The sequence below is a fragment of the Castor canadensis genome, chromosome 6 (genome assembly GCF_047511655.1).
Source record: "Castor canadensis chromosome 6, mCasCan1.hap1v2, whole genome shotgun sequence".
NCBI lineage: Eukaryota > Metazoa > Chordata > Mammalia > Rodentia > Castoridae > Castor > Castor canadensis.
The window spans coordinates 47,656,183-47,682,297 of record NC_133391.1 but is presented as its reverse complement, the minus strand read 5'-3'; the positions used below and the strand labels follow the sequence as shown (position 1 = coordinate 47,682,297).

General features: G+C 39.9%; 1 protein-coding gene across 3 annotated transcripts in view; it reads left to right on the top strand.

Annotated features, from left to right (window-relative positions):
• Lrrc8b (leucine rich repeat containing 8 VRAC subunit B) overlaps nucleotides 1-26,115 on the top strand; it is a 65,127-nt gene that overhangs the window by 34,102 nt on the left and 4,910 nt on the right. For all 3 annotated transcript variants that reach the window (XM_074076539.1, XM_074076536.1, XM_074076537.1), the window contains 2 exons: nucleotides 8,214-8,315; nucleotides 11,320-13,484. In XM_074076539.1, coding sequence (XP_073932640.1) covers nucleotides 11,346-13,484 — 2,139 coding nt within the window. In that variant the 5' untranslated portion in view covers nucleotides 8,214-8,315; nucleotides 11,320-11,345. The remainder of the gene's footprint in view (nucleotides 1-8,213; nucleotides 8,316-11,319; nucleotides 13,485-26,115) is intronic.

Genomic DNA, 26,115 nt, shown 5'->3' with positions numbered 1-26,115 from the left:
TGGTCTTTCAGAATTGCTGTGACAGTCTTTGTCCTCTTTTTATCCTGCCTAATATGGATGATTTATTCTATTCTAAGAAGCATTGCCATTTTGTATATTCACACTTCATTCTTCCAGCTTAGTACTTTCATGTTCTACTGAGGAGGAAAAGGAGGATAACTTTTGCTACAGTTTCTAAAATTAGTTTGAATGATTTTGTTTAGCTTGTATAAAGAAACTGAGCTATATTTCGTTGTTTCTTTTACTTGACAACAATGACTTCTCCCAGAGATGAAAAGTAGTCATTATAAGAGCTTTCATTAAGTTCTACATTTATATCATCTCAGCAAACTATCCCTCTAGTTTAGGTAAATTTAAGTAGAAAGGAGAATGAAACTCGTTAAACATGATGGAAATGTTTCAGACGAACTCAAAGAAATGTATTTGGAAAGGGTTTCAGGGGGAAGAAGTAGTGGTGGTGTTTTTTAAAGGTAACTCCTAAGATTATTTAGTGCTACTGTTACATTTCTTACAGGAAAGAGTATTAGTGTAACATTGTTTAGGGAAATAAATTGACATTACATAGAGGTTTTACAAGGTTCATGCTCTTTGACTCAGTAGTCTCATGTAAAAGAAATCATGAACAGAGAGGTGTTTTCAGCAGAATTAATAATAAAAAAATAAAAATCTAGGATTCAGTAAGAGAATAACCTTATAAACTATGATATATCCAAGTGTGGAGTATTATGCTACTATCAAAAATGATGTTTAGAAAAGGACCTAAATGACCCAATTGTAAGCAATCCTAGACTGTTTAACATACCAAATGACAAATTTGTGTAAGCCTACATTTTGAAATGGACAGATTTGTAAAATGTAACAATTGTAAATAAAGCAAGAAACTTGTATTTTCTATTGCAAAACAAAGAGATGTTTAGAGAAACTTTAACATCAAGAAAGTCCACAAAAGTTAATAAATAAATGTAAGTTAGCCAAAAATGAAAGAAAAAAAAAGCCCAGAATATATAAAGGGATAAAAGCAAATCTCAGTATTGTACCATTGAATTTTCCAGTGGTGCAAGTATGTAAAACTAATAGGTCTGCAAACCACAAAAAAAACCCCAAGAAAACTGGGTAGACAAAACTACCCCGATGTTTTTAACCCAGTTAAACAGAAATTTAATCTGTATGGATTTTAAGTAAGATGTCACTTTCTTGACCTTTGTGGGTTGTGTAGGGAGAATGTACATGTATGTCATGTTAGGTATTTGTTGCTTTTTACCAGTAAAGATCTAAGGAGTATGATAAATGATAAATGTCTGTGAGAAACTAAGAGTCATATCTGTCTTTCTGATTTTTATAAGTTAGCACAGAATCAGTTTACCATGTTTCCTTAAGTAAAAGATGCCCATGTTTTCTTTGAGTAGGCAAGTCAGAAATAAGCAGGCCCTTCCTGGAAACATCATTGTTCTTTTATAATTGTGGAAGATTAACTTAAGTTAGCCCAGTGGCACAGCTTTTGACATTGACATGATGAAAGATGAATGTGTACACTGTACTAAGTAGCATGACTCTTCAGTGTGGAGAGTACAGCATATGTCTTCAAAGCGTCACCCAGCTGTGGACATAGGTCCAGGTAAATCAGGGTGAGAACAGTGAGTCTGTCACCTGCAACATTCTGAACACTTTTTACAGATAAATATGAACATCCTTTGGTGTTTTGTTTGGTTGGTTGGGTTTTTTTGTTTGTTTTTTTGTTTGGTTGGTTGTTTTTTTGGTACATCCACATTGCCATTCTGATTGTTGAGCTCATTGTAAGTTTTTAAAGATGATAACAGCTTTTGCCACCCCTCTACATATGACCCTTCATGGCTGTTCTCTCACTGCTGGATTCTTTGTTACCCAATTTTTCCTTTTTTTTTTTTTTACCTTGGCTGCGAGCTCTCTGTCACTCTCCTCCTTTCCTCAGGCTCCTGACCGTCCTCACAGTGGCCTCCTTTCTGATCATTACACATCCTAAGTGTGTTGCTCCTTCTGGCTGGAATCATCTTCCTCAACCTGGTCTCATGACTGGCTGTATTCTGATTGCCATTCTAACAGAGTCCCTCAAAAGAGTCCTTCCCTGACCACCCGTTCTAAAGCAGCTTTGTATTCTTCATAGTGTTTTTGACCTTACCAAGTTTGATAATTTGGTTCTTTTTTTTCTTCCCTCACTACACAATAAAATCCATGAGAGCAGAGAGCCTATCTTTCACGCCTTTATTTCCCTACAACTTATAACTCCTGCTGGTACATAATAGGCATTTTAAGTATTTTTTTCATAACAGAGTAGCAACCCGATCTTCATTTGTCAGATGCTTCTATTCAATAATGTTCCACCCATTCTCTTTGAGCATTTTTAAAATATAAAACCAAATATAACATTTATTAGGTTTATCCCATCATCCCACTCATGTAGTCACTGAAAGGACAGAAGATGGTGTGCAACTTTCAGCCATCCGTGTCTTCTCTCTATAGTAAAACTGTAATCCGAGGAAAGCAGAGATAAGACCTCATAATTCCTTGGTGTGCCTTTGTAGTGCCTGGCCTCCATAACTGAATATGTAAATGTTAACTTTAGTGAAAAGGTTAAGATTGGTGGCTTAATTGTGTTTTGAAGAATTTCTAGAGCACACTGATTTGTTCCAGAGCTAACAGATCTCTCTCATTTTGATTTATAGTTAAAAGCAAAAGAATTATATTCTAAAATTTCCTGGCCTATATTTGCATCTTCATGTTTATTTTCTATGCAAGGTGGTCAGAATCAACACTATCAAGCTCCCAGTTCTTTTCAAATTAGGACCCTTAGCTGTAAGCCCATGTCCCTGTAAACTCCTCTGAACTTATTTCCTTATTTATACAGTAAACAGTAGACTGTGGTTTCTGTGAAATCTTCCTATATTAAATAGTCTGTGTGATTCTTCTCTTGGGAAGGGTAGGTCACCTGAGAAAGAATGAGATGTCAGTTGAAGAATGATCTGTGCTCTCTGCCTGACATTTGAAAGAAGAGCATGTATGATTCATAAGAGACTGCAATGGGGCCCTACTTTGTTATGGCTTCCTTATCATGGGGTTGTGGAGAGAGGTGGTCAGAAAAATGTTTTTACAAACAATCTAAGGTCATGAGCTGGGTGCTGGTGGCTCACATCTGTAATTGTAGCTACTCAAGAGGCAGAGATCAAAAGCATTGTGGTTCAAAGCCAGCCCTAGACAAATAGTTCATGAGACCCTATCTCAAAAAAATCCCATCACAAAAAGGACTGGAGGAGTGGCTCAAGCAGTAGGTGCGCCTGCCCCCAGTGCCACCAAGAAAAAGGTCATAAAGAACTTGAGGTTACCTTCTATTTGTACCTTGTCTCTTAAGAATTATGTAACCACTCCTAGCTTATGTTCTGGTATTAATATGCTGGGAATGTAGCCACAACTTCTTTCATTTAAAATGTATTTTAGAGAATATGGTAGCCTACTAAAAGCATCAAAGAATTAAAGTCTTTTCCTAAAAATATCTAGATTAAATATGTGTTATGTTCTATAGCCATTAGAAACAAGAAAAAGTGAAGCAAAGTTCCTTAAATTCAGAACAATTCAGATTTCATTAGGATTTCTAGAATTGTTTCTATGATTTTAATTCATTCAGTAACTTTAATTAATTAGTTCATTTGTTTATCCAATTTGATTTCATTTACTTAGTAACGTCTCCTGGAGCTTTAGATGGTTGGGGTGACTTTCCTAACATTTAGAATATTATTTGCCTGTTATCACTCTACAGATTTGAGTAGGAAATTGACAAATGGTAGCTACATATCTCTGTTCTTTTTTTTTTTTTTTTTTTTTTTTTGCTTCTGGGGTTTGAATTCAGTACCTTGTGCTTACTAGGCAGGTGCTTTACCACTTGAACCACATCACCAGCTCAACATATCTCCATTCTCTGGTTTCTCTGTATTATTTGACTGTGATGTCAGCTTCTTTCCTTGAAATTCTGATTTATGTGCTCCAAAAATACTTGCCAGTGTCATTCAAAAAAAAAACAACTATTTCTCATTCCCAGGAAATGGTACTCAATTGGCTTCATGTCCAAAGATCAGATCCAAAGTACTACTTCCAGTAAATCTTGGCTCAAGGTAAAAATAAAAACAAGGGCACAGCTGTAAGACTCTATATTAAAACTTCAAAACAGTTTAAGGCAGTGCCTCCTCAATCCTCTCAGTTAGTTGGAAGGGCCTCTAAGACTCTCAAGGGTGATGTCCTATAGTATCCTAGACCTGATTTAGATAACAATGTTAGACTTAAAGTGTGAATTTGATGCTGTGTCAGGATGAAACTTTTGGAAGAAGGCTTGTGTGCTTTCCATGTAAGAGAAAGTAAGTTATTCATAGAGAGTAGACTGTGGGGATTAAACATGGCTACAAATTCTTTCCTGCCATTGAGAGTTACTGTCTCCTTCCTCTCCTCTTGAATATGGGCTGGCCTGCTGACTCCCTTAATCAACAGACATTTGTGAACACAGCACTGTATAGCTTCAAATGCTGTGCCTTAAAAGAATTATAGCTTTTTACTTTTGTGCTTGCAGTGCATCATCTTAGTACTCAGCCATTGTGCTCTTTGATCACATTCAAAAAATCACACGAAAGATCCTGTGAAGTTCTCAGCCAGCAGATAGAAACAACTGCAAGCCTAATGAATGTGGGGCTTTCCAGCCATTTTTGTGCTGGCCAACAAAATAAATTAAAAGAATGTTCCACAGAATCACAAGAAATAAAACCTTAGTTGTTTTTAAGCCATCAAGATTTGGAATTAGTTAATCCTTTCTTCTGCTGCTGGATCCTAGACCCACCCCACTCACCCACTCAGGCCAATTCAAAGATTCTGTCACCTTGAATGCATGCTGCATAAATATCTGAACGTTTTTCCTGGGTTTTGCATTTTGTATATTTACTTTATTATATAAACATTCATCATGTACCGTGTGCTAGAAACTATGTAAGACACAGTTATAGCATAGGATCAAAATCTGAATCCATTTCACTCCCACATCTCCACAGACCTCTATCTAATGTTGCTAAATGGTGTTAAATTTTAATTACATTTTAATTTACAGTGACCGTGTTGGTCAGTTTTCTCTTAGTGTGACACAAAATATTGGAAATAACCAGCTTTTTAAAAAGAAAAATGTATTTTGACTTTTTATGGTTTTTGTGGATGTGTTAATGTTACAGAAATACTCTACTAGATAAATTTCTTAGTTTCTTTCTAGGTCTCAACTAGAAAGGATGTTTGTTATCTGAAAGTGTGTATACTGATCAGATCTGAAAGAACTGGGAAGGGATATAAGGATATTAATCTATCAGGTCCCCTTGTGAAGTTCATGAGAAATGTTAAAGTCTTGTATTCGGGTTTCTGAAGAGTTAGTTTAATGGGTTGCTTTGTATGAAGAGGAGGAGCAAATTAATCAGAGGTGCTGGTGAGTTGTTTTCTAGAGAGAAAGCTCAAAGAGATGAATTTAAATTTCAGTCAGATACAGGTAAGACCCAAACAACATCTTGGTGGAAGTAGCAGTGTACATGTTGATGGGATATAAGTATTTTTAACTCAATTTTCAGTGACTGCTGTAGAAAACCCCCAGTTCGGTTGTTTGCTTGGGATCAGAGACAGAGATCTTTGAAGTAGCATCCAGTTCTCAGCGTATAATGACTCTAAATGCCATCTGATCATCATTTGTTTATTTTTTCACTGGTTATTTTGGAAATGCTTTCAAAGTAAAATAAGGACTACTGGGAAATAAAGATGCCTTACTTGAGTGTTTTGTTCCAGTCTTAGAGACTTTGGGATGAGATTGTCAGATGGATTTATGTGCTTTGAAAAGCTTTTATGACTTTTTAATGAGATTTAAAAACTAAAGGAATGGGATTAGGATCATAAAATCTGTTACTCTTAACATTATTTCTTTGAACTGATTTAATGCATTTGTATATTAGAAATAGTGATCTCATTTGGATTGAATCTTCATTGTTTTGCTAAAATATGGTCTGGAGAAAATTGGGAGCACACAAAAACAGTATTAAGTGGCATAATGGCTCTAACTCTGGCTAAGCACTTCAATTAGAAAAATCAGCAGCATTAATATAGAAATACTTGACATTTTCATGTATCTTTAAATCCAGATACAATGTATTTAAATGTTACATCTTAATTCAGTAGAAAACATTTAGTAGAAAAAATATTTAGCCAAGAAAGTAGATTACATGGTATGTGACTGTATAACTGGAGTCATTGCAAAAAACTACATTTGTATCTTTTTTCAAGATTATAATAGAATATAGTTATAATGCAAATGCTGGGAGAAAGAGCTAAATAGCTTTTTCTCCAGCTTTTCAGAAAATGGAGACTGTGACATAGCTAATTGGATTCATTGAAGGCATGTGGTCATGTGTGGACAAGGCTTGGGATTTAAGTTCCTGAATTCCAGTTGTAATTTTATTTCCTAGGCAAGGTAAAATTTGAAGGCCAGTATTATTTTTCAAGTTTGTAATATGAGGAATACTATTTATCTCAGTGGCTTGTTGTAAGTATGAAACAAATTGATGTAAATAAAATATTCTTTGAATGTGGAAAAGCAGATGCTAGATTACTAATAATAGATTTTCATTTGCTCTCATTGAGGAGCTCATCAAAGGAAATCTGAATTAGACAGTCAGAGGAAAGTCTACAGTTTTAAAAAAGATTGGAAAAATTATTGACAATTAATTTTTCAGATAGAGTGAATATGCAAACCTGTATTCAGCTGCAGTCTTCTGGCAGATGAGTTTATATTAGTTTCTCATTATGATTATAGTTGGAGGTTGATATCTATCTATAAAGTAGAAAATGGATTTGTACTACTTAAGGAATCTATTGTATAAGAAGTGTCTTGATGGCTGAGTAGCATTGTGTAATTATCCAATAAATTCTTTTCTGACACGTTATAGATGCAACACTATGGAAGAGTATATAAAATGTTTTACACATTAAGGTGTCTTTTTGTGTGTGTGCTGAAGATTGAACCCAGGGCCTCATGTATACTAAGCATGCAGTTTTCCACTGAGCTATACCCTCTCCCCAGATATCTTTATCCAGCTCTCTTCATATAAATGTGGTCATGTATTATATGTTGCAAATTCATACTATAGTAATGCCCTCTTATGGATCAGTTCACAGTTACATTGTCACACATTCTAACTGTGCTTTTTAACCTGCAAAACAATTACAACACAAAGTATGGAGATTAATTAGAAAGCAAGCTTTGCACATAGCTTCATAAAACCAAAGTAAATTTCAGACATCCCCAGCCTTTGATATTTGAAGTAATATGGTCACAAGATTATTGCTAAAAATGTCTTGAATATAATTCAATATCAGTATTCTTTGCAGGGTTTCAGGTACTTAATAAATTTTTTGAAGGATTATATCTTCAAGGGAAATAAAAACCTAAAAAACATTTCTAGCAACTTTTTTGAGGTTCCATGGGCACTAAATACTAATGTTTAAACTCAGTTAAAAATGTTCTAGCATTTTAGAATTTTCTCACAGTTCAAACTCATCAATATATATATAATTTAAGTGTCACAAATGTTTGAGGTAGGTGCCAAGAATGACTTTTATGAACCTAAAGTTAGAAAAACTAGCATAAATTATAGCTATATTTAATAACATAAATTCAGGGAAGTTCATCCATATTTCTGAGCCGTATGTGAAAAATGTTATTGCCTTGTGACTTTTTCTAATGAAATTGGTAGGCTAAATTTTTGGAGCCTTGAGACATCTCATTTGGGTAAATGGTGGTTTTAAATAAGGGTAAGAAATTACATGGTTTGACAAGCCATCTGACAAATGCAAATGAGACCAACTGTGTATGAGGCTGAGTAAGAGAAATTAACATATGAAAACTACTTGGAAAAAGCTAAGGTTATAGCTATAGAATCTTAAAATATGCTCCACCTAAACTTCTGTAGAAACTTCTTGTACTCTGATGTGTGAATGGGGTCCTGTTTATACAGCGTTGCCAGAACATGTCCCCTTGTGAAAAATAAACAGACATATAAAAATCTGTTTGCAGTATTTTGTCTCCTTACGGAGAAGGTCTACAAAGCCAGTATCTCCAAAGCTTTCATTTATTTAAATGAGTATAGTTCTTTCAAGATAATTATGCTTTCTTATAGAATGAAGACAAATTCAGAGATGGTGTGTCTAAGAAACTTCAAAAGGTGTAGACCTCCTGATTGAAGCACAGCAGATTTATTTGACTCATTTTTTCTTTAATAGTAAGTACAAATATTGAAAGTATGTTATATTGGTCAGTGTTGGCTTGGATTCTTTGCTGACTAAATCTCTGTTCTCTGCCAAATACCTTTAGTGTTGTTTGAGCTATTTGTTTTCATTCTGCTGCAATTTCAGTTGCATGTCTTAAATAAAAGTAACTCCTAGGACCCTTAGAGGATGGATAAAATCATAATCAGAGCTGGAAAAAGCCCTTAGAAATTATCCAATTCACTTTATTTCTCTGTTACAACAAATTCCTTTACAACATCCTTGAATGGTGGTCATTTTATTCATCTAGACCCAACGAGGGATAAGGAACTGAACTGTTTCAAAGAACAGCTAATTCTGTGATGTTCCACCAACAGGTTGAGTCAAAATATGACTTTCTAACTAAATCTACCCACTTAGTTCTGCCTCTGAAACAAATCCATATATTCTTTCATCCATCAGATAGTTGCACAAAAATGTAAAGATACATTCTTAGGCTCCCCTAATCATTTTTTGTATCAATAGAATATCATCAATGCCCTGTGTTCCTCTGTAGGGAATGGTTTTAGATGGCAGCTCCTGGTGAGTTTTTTGGGCCCTTTCATCTTTTTTTTTTCTTTTATTCATATGTGCATGCAATGTTTGGGTCATTTCTCCCCCCTTCCCCCTCCCCCCACCCCTTCCCTTACCTACCCCACCCTCTCCCTCTCCCTCCACCCCCTCGCTACCAGGCAGAAACTATTTTTCCCTTATCTCTAATTTTGTTGAAGAGAGAGTATAAGCAATAATAGGAAGGACCAAGGGTTTTTACTTGTTGAGATAAGGATAGCTCTACAGGGAGTTGACTCACATTGCTTTCCTGTACATGTGTGTTACCTTCTAAATTAATTCTTCTCGAACTGACCTTTTCTCTAGTTCCTGATCTCCTTCTCCTATTGGCCTCTGTCACTTTAAAGTATCTGCATTAGTTTCTCTGCCTTGAGGGCAACAAATGCTATCTAATTTTTTGGGTGTCTTACCTATCCTCATACCTCCCTTGTGTGCTCTCGCTTTATCATGTGATCAAAGTCCAGTCCCCTATGTTGTGTTTACCCTTGATCTAATGTCTGCATATGAGGGAGAACATACGATTTTTGGTCTTTGGGGGCCCTTTCATCTTTAACCTGTAACTTGGCATTGGGATCCATGTATGCTTTCACTAGGGAGGCACACAACTGTCACCCCTTAATCTGAATTCATCTAGTAATATGGCCAAAGGTTACAAATCACTGTGTTAGCATAATAGTTGTCAAATGATTAGCCAAAGGTATGCATACTTGTCAATTAAGGTCCATCAGTATTTTTACATGTCCTTTCATCCAGTAATGTTTTCTGGTACTTTGTACATGGTATTTTGGAGTCTAAGACCAGAACTTTCTATTTATTTCCTGTAATCCTCTTGGTTTTTTTGTTGTTGTTTTACCTTGACACACAGTTATGGTTAACTGCATTAGAGGTGAGCCAGAATGGGAGGAATTGAGAGTCAGACCCACCAAGCTAAAGTAAAGGAGGGAAGCCCTTCAGAGTTATATAATCAGTCACAGGCCCTAGGAGGAAGTTGAGTCCGCATAATATGATATGCCTAGAGAGGATGCATATAGAAAGTGGTGTTCTAGTCCAGGAATTAAAATTGGGGATACCCTAACAGGTTGGAGAACTTGAAGGTATAGATGGTCAGATGGTCAGGAATATGTTGAGGATGACCAGCACAAGAGAAGATACTAGCAGATGCCAGCCCTCTGTAATCAGCTTCTAGGGTTCAAGGAGAGGGGTACCAGTCTCTAGAAGAAGGACTTACTAATAAGAGCAAAAAGGACTTCCCTGGGGTTGCTACCATGATAGGGTACCTAGAGAGAAACTGAAGCCCAGGAAAACTGATAACTTCAGACTCAAAAAAGCCCAAGAGCAGCCCGAAGACAAAGATTACATTAGAGGTGTCCTCCCAGCTAAGCGACATCTGCTACCATAATTTTTTTCTTACTAGATGCTTTATAAGCTCCAAATATTTCATTTTATGTGACTCTCTACCATCTTGTAGGTGGTCTAGATTTTGCTAATTAATAATTTTTAAAATAATTGATGTAAGTAAGGCTAAACATAGAAATTCTCAAGTGTTATCTGAATACTTTTCAATGCAAAAACATAAACTCCATCTTGTTTTTCTGAAGGTAAAAATAATAGAGTATGTCTTAACCATATATCCTTTTAGTGCTGTGTGTCATATTAAACCTCAGGGGTCCCCATGATAGAGTATTCTAACAGTATTTTCCCCCTATTCCTTTTTAAACCATTGGTGTTGTTTCCCAACATTTAAATACTCTTAAGTTTTTAAATACTCAATGTGCTTAAATTACAAAGTGATAGCTGGGAGAGGAAAAAAGGTAATGCATTATGTGGCAATTTATTTTGGAGACCATGGGTAAATTCCTATAGGCCTAAAGGACATTTTTATAAAGCAGAGCTTGTTCAAACGTGGTTCCTTATGGTGATTGAAATAACTCTTGGGCTGTAAATAATGCTTCTGACATGGGGCAGGATGAGCACAGGAGCTTATTCAGAACTCTTGGAGGGTCAGAAATGTGACTGTTAGAAATCAGTATTACAAGAACAAATCTGGCCAATGTCAGTTGAAGAGAAACTGGTCCCTGTTTTTAATAACCCAGACTGGAGTTGAGACCCAGGAAGTAACTAAATAATTGCGTCAGGGACAACCTCCAAATCCCTGTACAGATGTAACTATCACCAAGTTCCCCCATCCAAAGGACTTTACAGTGCACAGTTGGGTTGGCCTACAGTTCCAAATGAAACCAAGAGACTTTATGTGCCCCTTGATCTCAAGGGTTTACCCTCAAGGGTTTATCTCAGGTTTTACCCTTGAGCTATAATCCTCACAGGTAGGTTATGCATGTACATGCATCAGAGTTAAATACGTGTTAGAGTACCTGTTTCAGTAGTGTTTTCTTTATTTTCCTCCTCCAGTTTCTGTACTCAAACAAGGGAAAGTCATGATTACACTAACAGAGCTAAAATGTTTAGCAGACGCCCAGTCATCTTATCACATCTTAAAACCCTGGTGGGACGTCTTCTGGTATTACATCACTCTTATCATGCTGTTGGTGGCTGTGCTGGCTGGAGCTCTCCAGCTTACCCAGAGCAGGGTTCTGTGCTGTCTTCCATGCAAAGTGGAGTTCGACAATCACTGTGCCGTGCCTTGGGACATCCTGAAATCCAGCATGAACACCTCCTCTAATTCTGGGATGCCACTTCCGTTGCCCCTCCGAATCCAGAATGACCTCCACAGACAGCAGTACTCCTACATCGATGCTGTCTGTTACGAGAAACAGCTCCATTGGTTTGCAAAGTTTTTCCCCTACCTGGTGCTCTTGCACACTCTTATCTTTGCAGCCTGCAGCAACTTTTGGCTTCACTACCCCAGTACCAGCTCCAGGCTGGAGCATTTTGTGGCCATCCTTCACAAGTGCTTTGATTCTCCGTGGACCACCCGTGCCCTGTCAGAAACGGTAGCGGAGCAGTCAGTGAGGCCCTTGAAACTCTCCAAGTCCAAGATTCTGCTTTCAACCTCAGGGTGTTCAGCTGATGTTGATTCCAGTAAGCAGTCATTGCCCTACCCACAGCCAGGCTTGGAGTCAGCTAGTATAGAAAGCCCAACTTCTAGTGTCCTGGACAAGAAGGAGGGTGAACAAGCCAAAGCCATCTTTGAAAAAGTGAAAAGATTCCGTATGCATGTGGAGCAGAAGGACATCATTTATCGGGTATATCTGAAGCAGATAATAGTCAAAGTCATTTTGTTTATCCTCATCATAACTTATGTTCCATATTTTTTAACCTACATCACTCTTGAAATCGACTGCTCAATTGATGTGCAGGCTTTTACAGGATATAAGCGCTACCAGTGTGTCTACTCCTTGGCAGAAATATTTAAAGTCCTGGCTTCATTTTATGTCATTTTGGTAATACTTTATGGACTCACCTCCTCCTACAGCTTGTGGTGGATGCTGAGGAGTTCCCTGAAGCAGTATTCCTTTGAGGCACTAAGAGAAAAAAGCAACTACAGTGATATCCCAGATGTCAGGAATGACTTTGCCTTCATCCTTCACCTGGCTGATCAGTATGATCCTCTTTATTCCAAACGCTTCTCCATATTCTTGTCAGAGGTCAGTGAGAACAAACTGAAACAGATCAACCTCAATAATGAATGGACGGTTGAGAAACTGAAAAGTAAGCTTGTGAAAAACTCCCAGGACAAGATAGAATTGCATCTTTTCATGCTCAGTGGTCTTCCAGACAATGTCTTTGAGTTAACTGAAATGGAAGTGCTAAGCCTGGAGCTCATCCCCGAGGTCAAGCTGCCTTCCGCAGTCTCACAGCTGGTCAACCTCAAGGAGCTTCATGTGTACCATTCATCCCTGGTGGTCGACCATCCTGCACTGGCCTTTCTAGAGGAGAATTTAAAAATCCTCCGCCTGAAATTTACTGAAATGGGAAAAATCCCACGCTGGGTTTTTCACCTGAAGAATCTCAAGGAACTTTATCTGTCAGGCTCTGTCCTCCCTGAGCAGTTGAGTGCTGTGCAATTTGAGGGCTTTCAGGACTTAAAGAACCTGAGGGCCCTCTACTTGAAGAGCAGCCTATCTCGCATCCCCCAAGTCATTACAGACCTCCTGCCTTTGCTGCAGAAGCTGTCTCTGGATAACGAAGGAAGTAAACTGGTTGTGTTGAACAACTTGAAAAAGATGGTCAATCTGAAAAGCCTAGAACTGATCAGCTGTGACCTGGAACGCATTCCACACTCCATTTTCAGCCTGAACAATTTGCATGAGTTAGACCTAAAGGAAAACAACCTTAAAACTGTGGAAGAGATCATTAGTTTTCAGCATCTCCAGAATCTTTCCTGCTTAAAGTTATGGCACAATAATATTGCTTATATTCCTGCCCAGATTGGGGCATTGTCTAACCTAGAGCAGCTCTCCCTGGATCATAACAATATTGAGAATCTGCCCTTGCAGCTTTTTCTATGCACCAAACTCCATTACTTGGATCTAAGCTATAACCATCTGACCTTCATTCCAGAAGAAATCCAGTATCTGAGTAATTTGCAGTACTTTGCTGTGACCAACAACAATGTAAGTAAACCCACTCATCCTTTTAAGAAGGCAGACTTTAGGTCATGCTAAGCATTCTCTGAACTGAGCCCCATCCCCTGTGATGATCTTGGACAAGTTACCAAAACACTGAGCATTAGTTTTTAAATCTAATTTACAAGTTGTCACAAAGATTATATAATGTAAGCTTTGGCACAGTTTCTGGCGCATAATAGTTGCTCAACATATGTTAGCTTTCTTCTCTTTTCCCATTTTCTACATAAACATCACAGTTAAACTATTTTAAACTAATTAGTTATAGTAGAGCTTACTTTTTTGTTTTGGTGAGGTCTTATGTATTTAGAACGCTTGATAAAACTTTTCAGCCTTCTAGATCTGCCATAAAAGAATAACTTTTTGTTTAAAAATGCTGAGATAATGAATTATTCATAAATCCTTTTGTGATGTAGTAAAAAAGACTTGAAATCTGCATGAATATCTGGAAAGATAATTCAAAATGAAAGGCCTGGCTTTATAATGCAAAACTAGGGCTTCTTAGACGCTTTTTCCAGCATCCATGCTTAAAAATGAACCATAATTTGCAAGAGTAAAGCCAAGTTAAGGAAAATGTAACTTCACTGAAACAAGAAAAAAATAAACAAGTGGTTTCCTAGGTTATAATGTGAAGGAAGAGGAAAAAGAAAAAAGACAAAAATTCCTGCTAGTTTAGAGAGCAAGAGGGTGAGGATAATGTCCATATGGGAAGAAAGGGAACAGAAATCAGGTCTGCCAAGAGATGAAACTGATCTTCCTCTGCTTGAAGGATGGGTGCTACTATTTTCCTTTACCCCACCTAAATGCATGTTATCTTCTACACTTTTTGTAATTTGTGTATCATGCTAAGCATAGCTATGAGGTGGTATTGGCTTGTGAACATGATAGTCATCAGACATTATTTTCTCCTTTTTAACTAGTGTGCATTAATTCTACAAAATCATGGGTTTCATTATGACATTTTCATAATGTAGGTAGTGGTCTTTGATCACATTCACCCTCCCATTGCTCTCTTTTATTCCCCCTCCCACCTCCTGCTGGTCCCCTTCCTCTTCCCAAATAGTTCCTCTTCTACTCTTGATCAGACATTGTTTTTGAAAACCACATGTTAGGAAAAATGCTGCTCACAAAGAAAGCTCAGGAAAAAAAGTCTCACATCCATAGAGCAAAGTTTAATGTCAGGCCCAAACTGCCAGGCTGGCTGGAGAAAGATGGTGCAGCACACACTCTGGGCCAGGTGTGGCTTTTATAGGAGACGGAGGTTAAGGAAGTTAGGGCATGCACAGGAGTCTCTGGTAGGGGCGGAGCTGTTACTGGGAATGGCTCCATTTCTCAAGTGAGGCCTGAGGATAAAGTGGCTGCCGATTTACAAATGGAAACATTATTGTTCTATCATTCCCCCATTTTTTCTTTAATAATGATGAGGGTAGGAGCTGAGGATCAGGAATTGGGGTGAAGCGTTGGCCTTTTAGCTGCTTCCTGCTGGCAGGGGGCGCTGTATGGGGCGAGAGCCTCAGACTCCTGTGTCCTGGTGGGGGCCCTCATAGCAGTCCTCTGGACAGTTTTGGAGAGGTTGGTATCCCTGGAGGTACAACTGGTTAAACTTTTGATTAGCAACAGCAGACATGTAGTATGATACAAGGGAGGAAGCTTAAGGATAGGAGAGCAAGAAACATAGGCATTAGGATGGGCGCTGGCCAGGAGAACCACTGTGAAATGTTGTGCCCTAGACAATTTCAAGGGTTCTCCAATTTCCTTCTGTTTTTCTAACTGTTCCTTGAGAGGTGTCACCACTGGGGGATCCCATTGAGCTTGACAGCAGTGGGTGTCGTGAGAATGACCAGATGAAGGCTGGTCTACTGAAGTCCCAATGAAGAGGGTAGAAGATCCTTTAAGAGAACAAGGTGCCCTGGTTTAACAGAAATTGTTATAGGGTGGGGCAGGATCTGGTCTGCATGCTCTCTGAGAAGTTCCCTGAGAAGGTTAAGGTAAGGCAGGTAGTCAGCCAGAGGAGCAGGGTCTGTTGGAGGCAAGTTTATTAGAAGGAGCATAAAAGGTGTCTGCTAAAGGACTGCATATCTAGGGATCTAAATTCTGCAAAATCCTGTAACTCCCAAGAAAGCTCTAAGCTGCTTTATGGTATCGGGGAGTGGGAAATGGAGGATTGGGTCGATGCACTCATGACTCAGGGAGTGAGTCTGTCTCTTTAAGGCCCCACCTAAGTAGGTGACCTGTGGGAGGCAGGGGCTGTCAGGATTTAAATGTAACATTCTTGGATAAAAGAGAGCGCTAGCTCATTTTTTATATAACTTTGTAAATGTTTATACCATATCTAGATAAAGTATAGACACAACACTGTTACAAGGTGGTCATTTAAGACACATAAGCAATTATGTAAATGAACTCTGATTTAGTAGTACTTAAAGCTTGACAAGATCACAGAAAACACAAATCATTTCTTTAATAAAATCTTTCTCTGTAATGGTTTTTTGTAGATGTTACTCAGAGCAGAACAATATTAAGATAACCTTGTTATTTTATAGACATAGAGAATTTGATTTTAGTTTGACATGACCCTAAAAATCTTTTAGGCAACTCTTAGATTATACTCAACTTTAACTTTATTACACACCAAAGCTTTTTATTATATGCTTTTAAAACTTACTTAGACCTTTATATAACATACTAAACCCTTTGATGGCTTGTCCTTATCCCTCCTATTTGAAACAATCTTTAGGACAAACCCTTCTTTACAAAATCCTTTCTCATCCAAAACATTCCTTTTTCCTTTAACTTCTCAAAAAATACATTCACTACCTATCTATATCCTTTCCAGTTGTTTACTTCGTAACTTGTATTTTAAAATTAACTTTTATAAGAATTTTGAATTTATTATAGGGACTGGAGCAACTAATTAGTAGCCCTTGTTGTTTTAAGGAATTTATGAGAGGCATAAGGCCTCATCATCCCTCAGGCTTGAGGGGATATTGTTTTGGGTGTGGAAACTGTGAGGGATTTTTGAGTTTTATTTGAATAGGGAGGGCCATCCTGGCTCACCCTACACTCATCCCATCAGTCCACACTGTGGAATCTATTTGTTCCTGAAGGAGGGGGCAGCAGAGATAGCTGCCTGGGGGGAGGAGAATTTGAGCTTTTAGTTGAGATAGTAAATCCCATCCCAGCAGAGTCAATGGAGTTTCAGGAACTATGAGGAAAGAGTGACAGAAGAGCAGGTCTCCCAAAAAGCAGGCCAGAGGCCGGGTAAACTAGCTCTCTAGGGGCTGGCCAGATATGCCCCAAATGATAACCTTGTCATAGGACCAGGGAGCAGGAGAAAAAGGTAAAACAGAGAAATGGGCTCCACTGTCTAGCTGGAAAATGATCTTCTGTTTTTCTTGCCATAATGGCTACCACGAGGCTCCTCAACATCGATGCCAAGAAGTGGAGCATGGACAGGGTCCCAGGACCCATCAATCCATAGGAGGTGGCACCTTGCCTTCCATCTGGAGATGGGGGCACCTCCAGATGGAAGGATAGAAGATGGTTGGGTGACCTCCAGTGGTTACCTTTGCAGAGAGGGCAGGGTCCTGGTTAGGGGTGGGGCTGTCTCCCGGCTGTCCCCCCTTAAGCATTCTCTGCAGAAATGCCCCTCCTATCCACCATGGTAGCAAGTTCAGGATGCAGGCCCCAGTCGGGTGGGGGCAGAATGAGGTCATGGTGTTCCTTATCTTTTTCTCTCCTTTTAGTAATGTCCCAGTTATAGTATACAGACATGGTTAGTTGTATTAGTTGATCCAATGACTTTTCTCCTTCAGCCACAGACTGAGTTTTCTACAAATATCTGGGGCTGACTGTTAGAAATTTATCTTTGAGGAGAACCTCTCTCACCTGTGACTCTGGGTCCACTGTGGTATGCTTTTTGATAGTGTCCTTAAGATGCTGTAGAAAGGTAAGGGGATTTTCTTTAGAGCGTTGCTGTAAAGCAAAGTTGTTATTTTGTTCTGGGCCTCAGTTTCCTCACTTGAAGAATGAGGGATCTGGTCTAGGTTAAACTATATGGCTGAAGTGACATTAATGCTACTTATCTTCCTTACCTTTTTTTTTTTTTTTTTTTGATTTAGCAATGTTAGGGAATTGAACCCAGGGTCTTGCACATGCTGGGCAGACACTCTCCCACTGAGCTACTTCCTTATCCCCAAATATTTTTTTCCTTTCCTTTGGCTGTACTGGGGCTTGAACTCAGGACTTTATACCTGCAAAGCGGCACTCTACTGCTTGAGACATATCACAAGCCCCTTTTGGTGTGGATCTGTCGAGGGGACTGCCTATGCCCCTGTAGGTAGGCACATTTATTCCTTCATTTCCAGGTGCCATTAGTATTGGGGCTTATTGTAAATGGTAATCATTTCCAACCTGAGTGACTTGGGCCAGAACCCATTGCATTTCTAATGAGACAAGAGTCTGGTCTAATAGAAGCATAATATCCTTTCATGTCAATTGAAAGGTTTGGATCACAGAGATAAAGACTTGAATGTATTTGTCTGGGCATCAGTATAGCTGTCCAGATATTTTTAAATTTCCCTTACATCTGATAACTGGCAGGGGACATATAAGAATTGCTGTCTTCCTGCCATTACCTGTTGAAGGGGGAAGCACCCATTAGGAGGTTCTGAATATTAGGGTGGCTTAGAAGGTAGGGCAGAGGGTGTTTATGCTGTGGCTTACAAAGAATGGCCAGTGTTTGAGTATCTAAATAGCAATTATGGAGTCAGTCTGAGTGGTCTCAGAGATGAAAGAAAATTTGTATGGGGACCTCAATTTACTTTTTTCCCTTTTATAGAAAAGGTGTAATTGGAGTATGGTATTATAATTTAAGGAACCCTGTGAAGGCCACTTCTCTTGGTCACCCAAGGCATACTGAGGCCAGGCCTCAGTACAAAGCTTCCAATATTTACAAGCCAGAAGACTGGAAGGTGCAGATCCCATCTAGAAAGAACAAAACGTTAGGATCCTGCCTTTTAGCTAACAGTAGGCAGCCTCTTTAATAAAGGCTACCTTTTTCACAAAGGACTAAATCATCTGCAAAGTTAGAGAAAGGCATTCAGAGGGCATCCTGGGCCAATAATAGTATCATATGGGACAACTAGTGTTAATATTTGGAGGGAAAAATTTATGCTGAGGCCGAAAGTTTAGAAAATTTTAAATGAGAAGTTTAGAGACCACGGCAATATCCATTTTGCTATTTCTGGGACTATAACCTTGAGCTAACAAGTGACTTACAAGGGCTGGGTCCAGTGCCCCAAGGTGTGAGGTGGGGCTAAGAGCAGGGTATATGTAAGGCACCAACCCCCTCCACACACACCCGGGAGAAGCAAGCCTGACTGCCTAGGCCTGATTCTACGGCCTGTTGCCCCTCCCCCCTTCTTGTGTACTCTGTGTGCGTTTATTCTAGGGGAAGTGGTGGCGGGCTGCAGCTACCACCATGTGCGGTGTTTTTTGTAAGCGCTTTTGCCTCGCTGGGTGCCTAGCAGCTGATTTAAAGTTACTTTAGTCTGAGAGGCCTGGCAAACTAGTTGGAATAACTTAAGTCATAAGGTACTATGCTACAAGTTTTTCATGGGAGGCAGTGTCCCAGTAAGCCCAGGGAGGGGAAGGCAGGCAGAGACAAAGGACATGCAGTGAGACCATTGAGGAAGCAGAAAAGGTGTCCTGACAACTTAGATAAGGGAGGGGAAGGCAAAGCCTAGAGGCATGATACACCTGAGGGATTAGCCATCACCTGTGTCTCCAGGTTGCTCCCATTGACTGGTACTGGAACACTTTTAGCAAAATGAAACCTCCACTCTCCGGTTGCTGTCTCAGGAAAAAGGGACATTAGATAGGGGGGAAAGAGAAGTAGTCATCAGATGCCATAATCAATCAGGACTCCGCCAATGTAGCATGAGGTGTACCTGAATAAACCCTGGGCTTGGTCTCTGCCCACAGGGAGGGAGCATGAGCTTCACCAGAGCCAGGATCACCATGAAGCCAGACTTGGCAAGGAGTGGCTGGCATGGCACCATGATGGGAAAGTCCCTCAGGAAGACAGGGAGAGACAGGCAGTGTGAGCCACACAAGGAAGTCTGCTTACATGGGGAAGGAGGAGGTTTGGGAGACAATTTGGTTTAGAAGGTGGTTTAGAGGTTACTAGAACCTGCACAGGGGAACAGGAAGTACAGAGGGAGGGTTTAGTGCAGAGATAGGAAAAGGATTGGGCATAGGGTATTTCCTTCCATTTACCAGCACACTCACAGAAATTGTATAAATCCCTTAATGTATTGGGATTGAAAGTGCCATTAAGTGGCCATTTGGAGGCATTGTCTAATGGGTATTGGGGCCATGCCTGATTACAGAGAAAAATGAGCTTTCATGGCTTAAGATCAGGTGTTAGGCGAAGGGGCCCAAGGTTGACCAGGAGACATCCCATGGGGAGTCTGAAGGAATTTGGGATGGTCCAATCTCCATGGTGAGGCCTGAACTGAGGAGAGATATGGCAGGTGTCCCCAAAATATCAGTTCCTCAGGAGAGGGTAGATGTGGGACACCCGGGAGGAACGTCTCCACCACGGGGGCCCACAGTCCTAGGGGACCCGGTTCTCAGGGATGAAGCAAGCCAAGAACCTAGCACTAGGATTTCAAGGAAATGAGAAAGAGATCACAGCTCTGCGTGTGAGGACTCACTGAGACAGGACCTTGAGGGAGGATTGGCTGGTGGTGGATGGCAACTGGAGGTGCACTGGGGCGGAGGAAATTCCCTGTGAGCTGTGACAGAGTGGCGTTTTCTAGGATCAGGGGTTCCAGCAAAGCAGCTCAGATCCCAGAGGAAGGGAATAGGAGTTTGGAGAGAGAGAGAGGAGAGAGGAGAGAGAGGGCGGGATGGGAGGGGGCCTGGAGAGCTATGTCAGTGCCGGAAGTGCACCCCAATCCAAGTCACGGCACCAAAATGTTAGGAAAAATGCTGCTCACAAAGAAAGCTCATGAGAAAAGTCTCACGTCCAAGAGCAAAGTTTAATGGCAGGCCTGAACTGCCAGGCTGGCCCAGGAAAGATGGTGCAGCACAGACTCTTGGCCAGGCGTGGCTTTTATAGAAGAGGGAAGTTAAGGAAGTTAGCGGAGCTGTTATTGGGAATGGCTCCATTTCTCAAGTGAAGCCTGAGGATAAAGTGGCCGCTGATTTACAAATGGCGACATTATTGTTCTATCACCACAGATGTTAGAGAAATGCCAGAAAATTGGGAGGTAAGAGGAAAATTTGTCCTGATTTTTCTGGAACTTTGAAATTTGGATGAAAAAAAGTAGAGATCCTCTCTAAGATAAATGAGAATGCTTCAGATTGTAAGGTTTTAAAGTTACTTTAGATCTGGACTAGCAATGTATGTCAGTATTACCTGGAAAGCTTGTTACACCATGGATTGCTGGATCCCCACTGCTGGGGTTTCTGACTGAGTGGGTCTCTGATGTAGGATGCAAGAGTTTACATTTCTGGAACGTCCTCAAGTGAGGCTGATAGCCTAGTGACTAAAATTTAGAAAACCATAAATCTGGAGGTTTATTATTTAGTTTTGCAGTCAATTAATAATCAACAATTCGGTCACATTTCTCCATTGGTACTTTTGTACCAAGGCTATTGACTTCTTGACCATATCTGGAAGAGAGACTAGGTGAGAATATGAGCCACACCCTTTGTTGGATAAGTGCTATGTGAATGAAGGAAGATACTTTGTAGCACAAGAGAGGTCTTAGGGAGAAGGTACTCTATGGCCAAAGTAGAATGTTATCTTTGCACAGCTCATCTCAGAAACCTGAGAAAAGGCTATTCCTAAGCATCCTCAGGGCCCAGTCGATCAACATGACACCTTTGTCTCAAAGGAACGCCCTTCCCAGAACTCAGAGTTGAAGAAGCACTGTAAAGAGACTCATTTAATAATGCTATGAAGAAACTCACTGGAACTCATTCAGAACATAGCCTCCAGGGAGATGAAAAGTTCTCTGAAAAACAGTTCAGCCTAACAATAGGAAGTGGGGGGGGGCAGTGAGAATAGTTCAGTATTGGTATTTAAATATTTGAAAGACTTACATGGAGAACAAAGCTTGTTGGGGGTAGTCATAAGTGTTGGAACTAGAACAGGCAGGGGAAGTTTTCTCATCTTGCTCCTATGTTTGCTGAAAGGGTGAATTGAGCATTTGAGGGAGAAGGGATTGTCTTGTTATCAAAACTGGCCAGACAGATTGTTGGTGGGAATGTTGGTAGAGGGAGGTAGGGATTCATGTTTCTTGTGAGGATTTAAATAATTTTAAGTTGCCATCTAACCTTGGAGATTCTCATGATTCAAAAGTTCAAATATTTATGAAAACTAGAAAGTAAAATATCTTATTGGCTGCATAAATATTTAGATATAAAATTTTATTATTTATTCCAAGTTTGAGGCTGCAAAGTCAAACTTGGAAAACTCAAACACTGCCAGACAGCAGTGACAACCATTGCCAAGATCAAGTACAAAAGCAAACGGTGAGGATACCCCACCATTAACTATGGGTACTACCTAGCACAGCACTAGACACCACTTTTACCTCTAGAAACTACTGTAGCACTTGCTCTTGCACAAAAGTAGTTCCTCATAGTTTCCATTTCTTTACAAAAGCCTTATTTACAAGTTCAAAGCTGAATACCAGTCTGTCGGTTTCTGAGTGCCTATACTCTAACTATAAGACAGTTGGGGACACAAGAATTTGGTGTTACTAATTTCTCTAGTGGGAAGTGAACTCTGCTTTCTACTACTCATAAGACAAGAAGTCCCTGAGACATAGGACAGTGTTGGGCAGTCTCCCAAACGACAGGCATTCACATTCCGGGCACTCCCGAGTTGCCTCCACAGGGCAGTAATAGGTGTCCTTACAAAAACATTAAATGTTTGTTTTCCAATCATATTTTGGCTGCAGGATTCCTTACCACCTATACAGATGTGAATATGCATTGTGATTCTCCAAAAAGGAGGTGTAGTCTGCAACATTTGTCAAATGTGTTTGAGTAAGGCAGCTTTTCCAAGGAACTTGTGGGAGGAATGTTATGTGAAACACACCCTGAGAATAATGGATTAGGCAATGGTAAAAAGAGGTCATGCGCAGAGGATTTTGCAGGAGGATGCCCAGATGTAATAAGAGATGAGAGCATTAGCAAGGTGGGTCAGAATGGGGAGTGACTGGAAGACTTTTGGCTGACTTCACATTTGATTCATTGGATGGTGACATGACTAGGGTGAGACTTCAAAGTGCTCATTGGACTGAGCTGATGCCTTCAAAGGAGGCTCTGTTTGTGCATGTAGAAGGGTTGAGAGATGGTAACCAAGAAGCAAAACCCCATGGAAAGATTCAATCAGTTATGATTAGAAGTAGGGATATAGATTTTAAATGAGACCAAGACTTGTGTCTGAAAGGAACACTATGGGTCATCTAGTCCAGAAGTCAGCAACTATGGCCTGGGGACAAAATCCACCATAGCCTGTTTTCATGTGGTCTAAGCAAGAATGGTTTTGACATTTTTAAATGATTGGAGGGAAGAGTATCAAATAATAACATTTCATAACATGTGAAATTCAAATTTTAGTGTCCATTAATAAATTCCATTCTTCTGACCAGTGGGCCTGCATTATGAAAAATTATACTCATTGGATATTTTGGGGTTTTTTGGGGTTTTTTGTTGTTGTTTTTGTTTTTGGCAGTACTGGGGTTTGAACTCAGGGCCTTATGCTTGCTGGGCAGGCACTCTAACACCTAAGCCACTGTGTTAGCTCTGGGGATATTTTGAATTTATCACTTAAAAACATGGAATTTTTATCTCTTATTATATAAGTACCTATATAATATTTTCAGATTTTCCTCTTGGCTCAGAAAATCTAAAATATTTCCTTTTCCAGTCCGTTGGAGAAAATTTTTGCCAATCCCTGCTCTAGGCCTGTGCCCTTACTTTACTAATACTGAAATTGGGGCTCAGAGTGACTCATGTGAGGCGTGAAGCTCCTTGTGATGGTATTAGGGTGGAGCCCACGTGTTTCAGGTCCTGCTCTACTGGGCCTGCCTCTCAGGTGCACCCATCCAAGTGATGCTGTGTGGCACATGGTGTGTATGAATGGTGTGGAAGGTGAGAGGGGGAGAAGCAGGATCCATTCCTCTCACAGTGCCAAAAGGTCATCAGATTATAGGTGTAGGTGTGGGAAAGGATTTAGCTATATTTGCTCAAATCTTAGAAGCCACTCCAACTTAGGCTTGGGTCTTCCAACTTTGACATTTGTATGTTTATTCATTTGAGGAACTCAAAGCTTTCTACCCAGAGAGTGAAAAATGTAGAAATTCCATCTAAAGATCATTTGTGTGACAGAAATTCCATCTGAAGATCATTTGTGTGACAGTGATGCTTGTTCTTATTTTGGCATCACTTCTTAGAAATAGAAATATTCAGCCTATTTCTTGAAATGATTGACTTTATGGGTTTAGTTACTGTGTCCTAAAATATAGCATGTGTCCTTGGCTGGGGAGAAAGAGGGGGAAAAATCTGATATTGAGAAGGATTTGGAAGATCCCACCCAGTCTTTGAGACATGATGGGACATTTCATTATTGTGTCAGCTGTAAATACAGAGTTCCTGTTAAGGGAACTCCAGTCCCTTTTGCTTCAGGTATTTCGTTTGCCAGAGATGTAGGATGGCACCACAGCCATTTGTTTCACTATTTTTTTCAATTTATGATATAGTTTATTTTACATATGTTTACATTATATATGATAGCTTATTCTGTAAAATCATTCTCTAATTAATCATCTCCCTAACAGCCTAAAAACTTCTCTTAGATTTAAAGAAGCAATCTGAGGTCCACGAGAGTAACTGTTTCCTCTTTGGCTCATGTGTTCTACAATTTAGGAAAGGGCATGATAAATGAGTTACGTGTAAATTAATGCCATGAAACAGTTTTAGAAAATTCACTGACCCAGGCAAAATATGCTTGGTCTTCTTATGAGCTCCAAAGTAAACCATTTTTAAAGTTTGAAGGTAAATTTTTTATGGAAAAAATTACTGGGTTGAAGGGAAAGTCTTGAGTTTCTTAAAGCTTCCCAGCTTCCTTTAGACAAGTTGCATTGGCATGAGTTAGTTAAGGTCCTGGGCCTTTTGTGGGCTCTGACCTGAGGAGAACGCCCGAAGACAGACCCTCAGGCTCACCAGCCTCAACCTGGACTTACCTCCCGCAGCAGTGCTGAGGGACTTCAGAGCCTCTGGCTTTGAGGGCTGACCCCAGAGGCTCATGGAACTGCATTGTGAAACCCCTCTACTCTGCTAGGGATGGTAAGTCGCTAAAACTGCAAATGCAGGGTTTGAGAAAAGATTGGAAGGCTGGAAGCACAAATAGGAATGTGAGGGAAATGGCTTCAGGGTGATCCCAGGAGGGACTCTGTCCAGCTAAGCAGTTGCTGGCCATCTATAGTGACCAAAAAGGAACTGTGAGGTTCCCTGCTGCAGCTTAGGTTAGGGTTCTCTTCACATCACTGTACACTCTTAATTCTGGGTGCAGCTATCTAATATTTCTCTCTCCCCTTTAGACCATTGCTCCTCAAGTGGGGGTGATTTTGCCCCACTGAAGGAACTATTTTCTCATATTTTAGTATATAGTGGCAATCTATATTGAATGTTAGTCTTAGCAATGGTGATCCTTAAATTTATTATCAGAGATACCCAGGACTGAATATGTGAGGGGTGCTGTAGGAGGGGAAAGTTTCCAGCATAACAAACATTTTTTAATGCAGTTTGACCATTTTTAACTTATGGGAAGAGTATTTATCCTTTTGAGGAGACAGCTCTGAATGGCCCTAGGAGCATGACCCCCAGCAGAGCTGGCTCCCCTGGTCAGCATTAGCCCATCAGAGGATGCAGGCTGAGCCTTGAGTACCCATTCATCCTTGTTTCTAACAAAGCCATTTTCAGAGCCGGAAAGCGTACCCTGTTTCAGTGTCACAGTTGCCAATTTTGATGAGCTATTTTGTCCCACAGTGCTCCACCCAACCCCTCACATGGTAAGGTGATGTGTTGAAATGATTGTGCATGCTCGCTCACCTTCTTTGGAGGTCTCCTGTAGCAAATTCTATTTCATATGTTTAGTGGGACTCCCTTTGAAGCCCACTCACCACAAGGGGAACAGTTAAATGGAGCAGCTCCAGGAGCTGACCTACTTGCAAGCTGTTTATCCTATGTAAAACTTTTTGGGTTATATGAGTAATTTAGTTGAAACCATGTCAGAGAACAGGAAGACAGGCAAACACTCAAAGGTATGTGTATGTGGTGAGGAATGAAATGTGTGTGTTATGTATTATATCTTTTATCTCTGCTTCTATAGACGTATTTTTAAAAAACAGAATCAAGTTGCTGTCTATACTGAGAAAAACTGTAGGAAATGGCCTTTTGCCTGTTTTCAGGATGATTTTAGGAATGTTGCTCATTACATACACAGTACACTCTGTGTGAGGACTTGAGAATCATTTATTTCTGTTCTAGGACTCAAAAATAATTATGATTTTCCTTTTACTGATGTGTGTTTTTT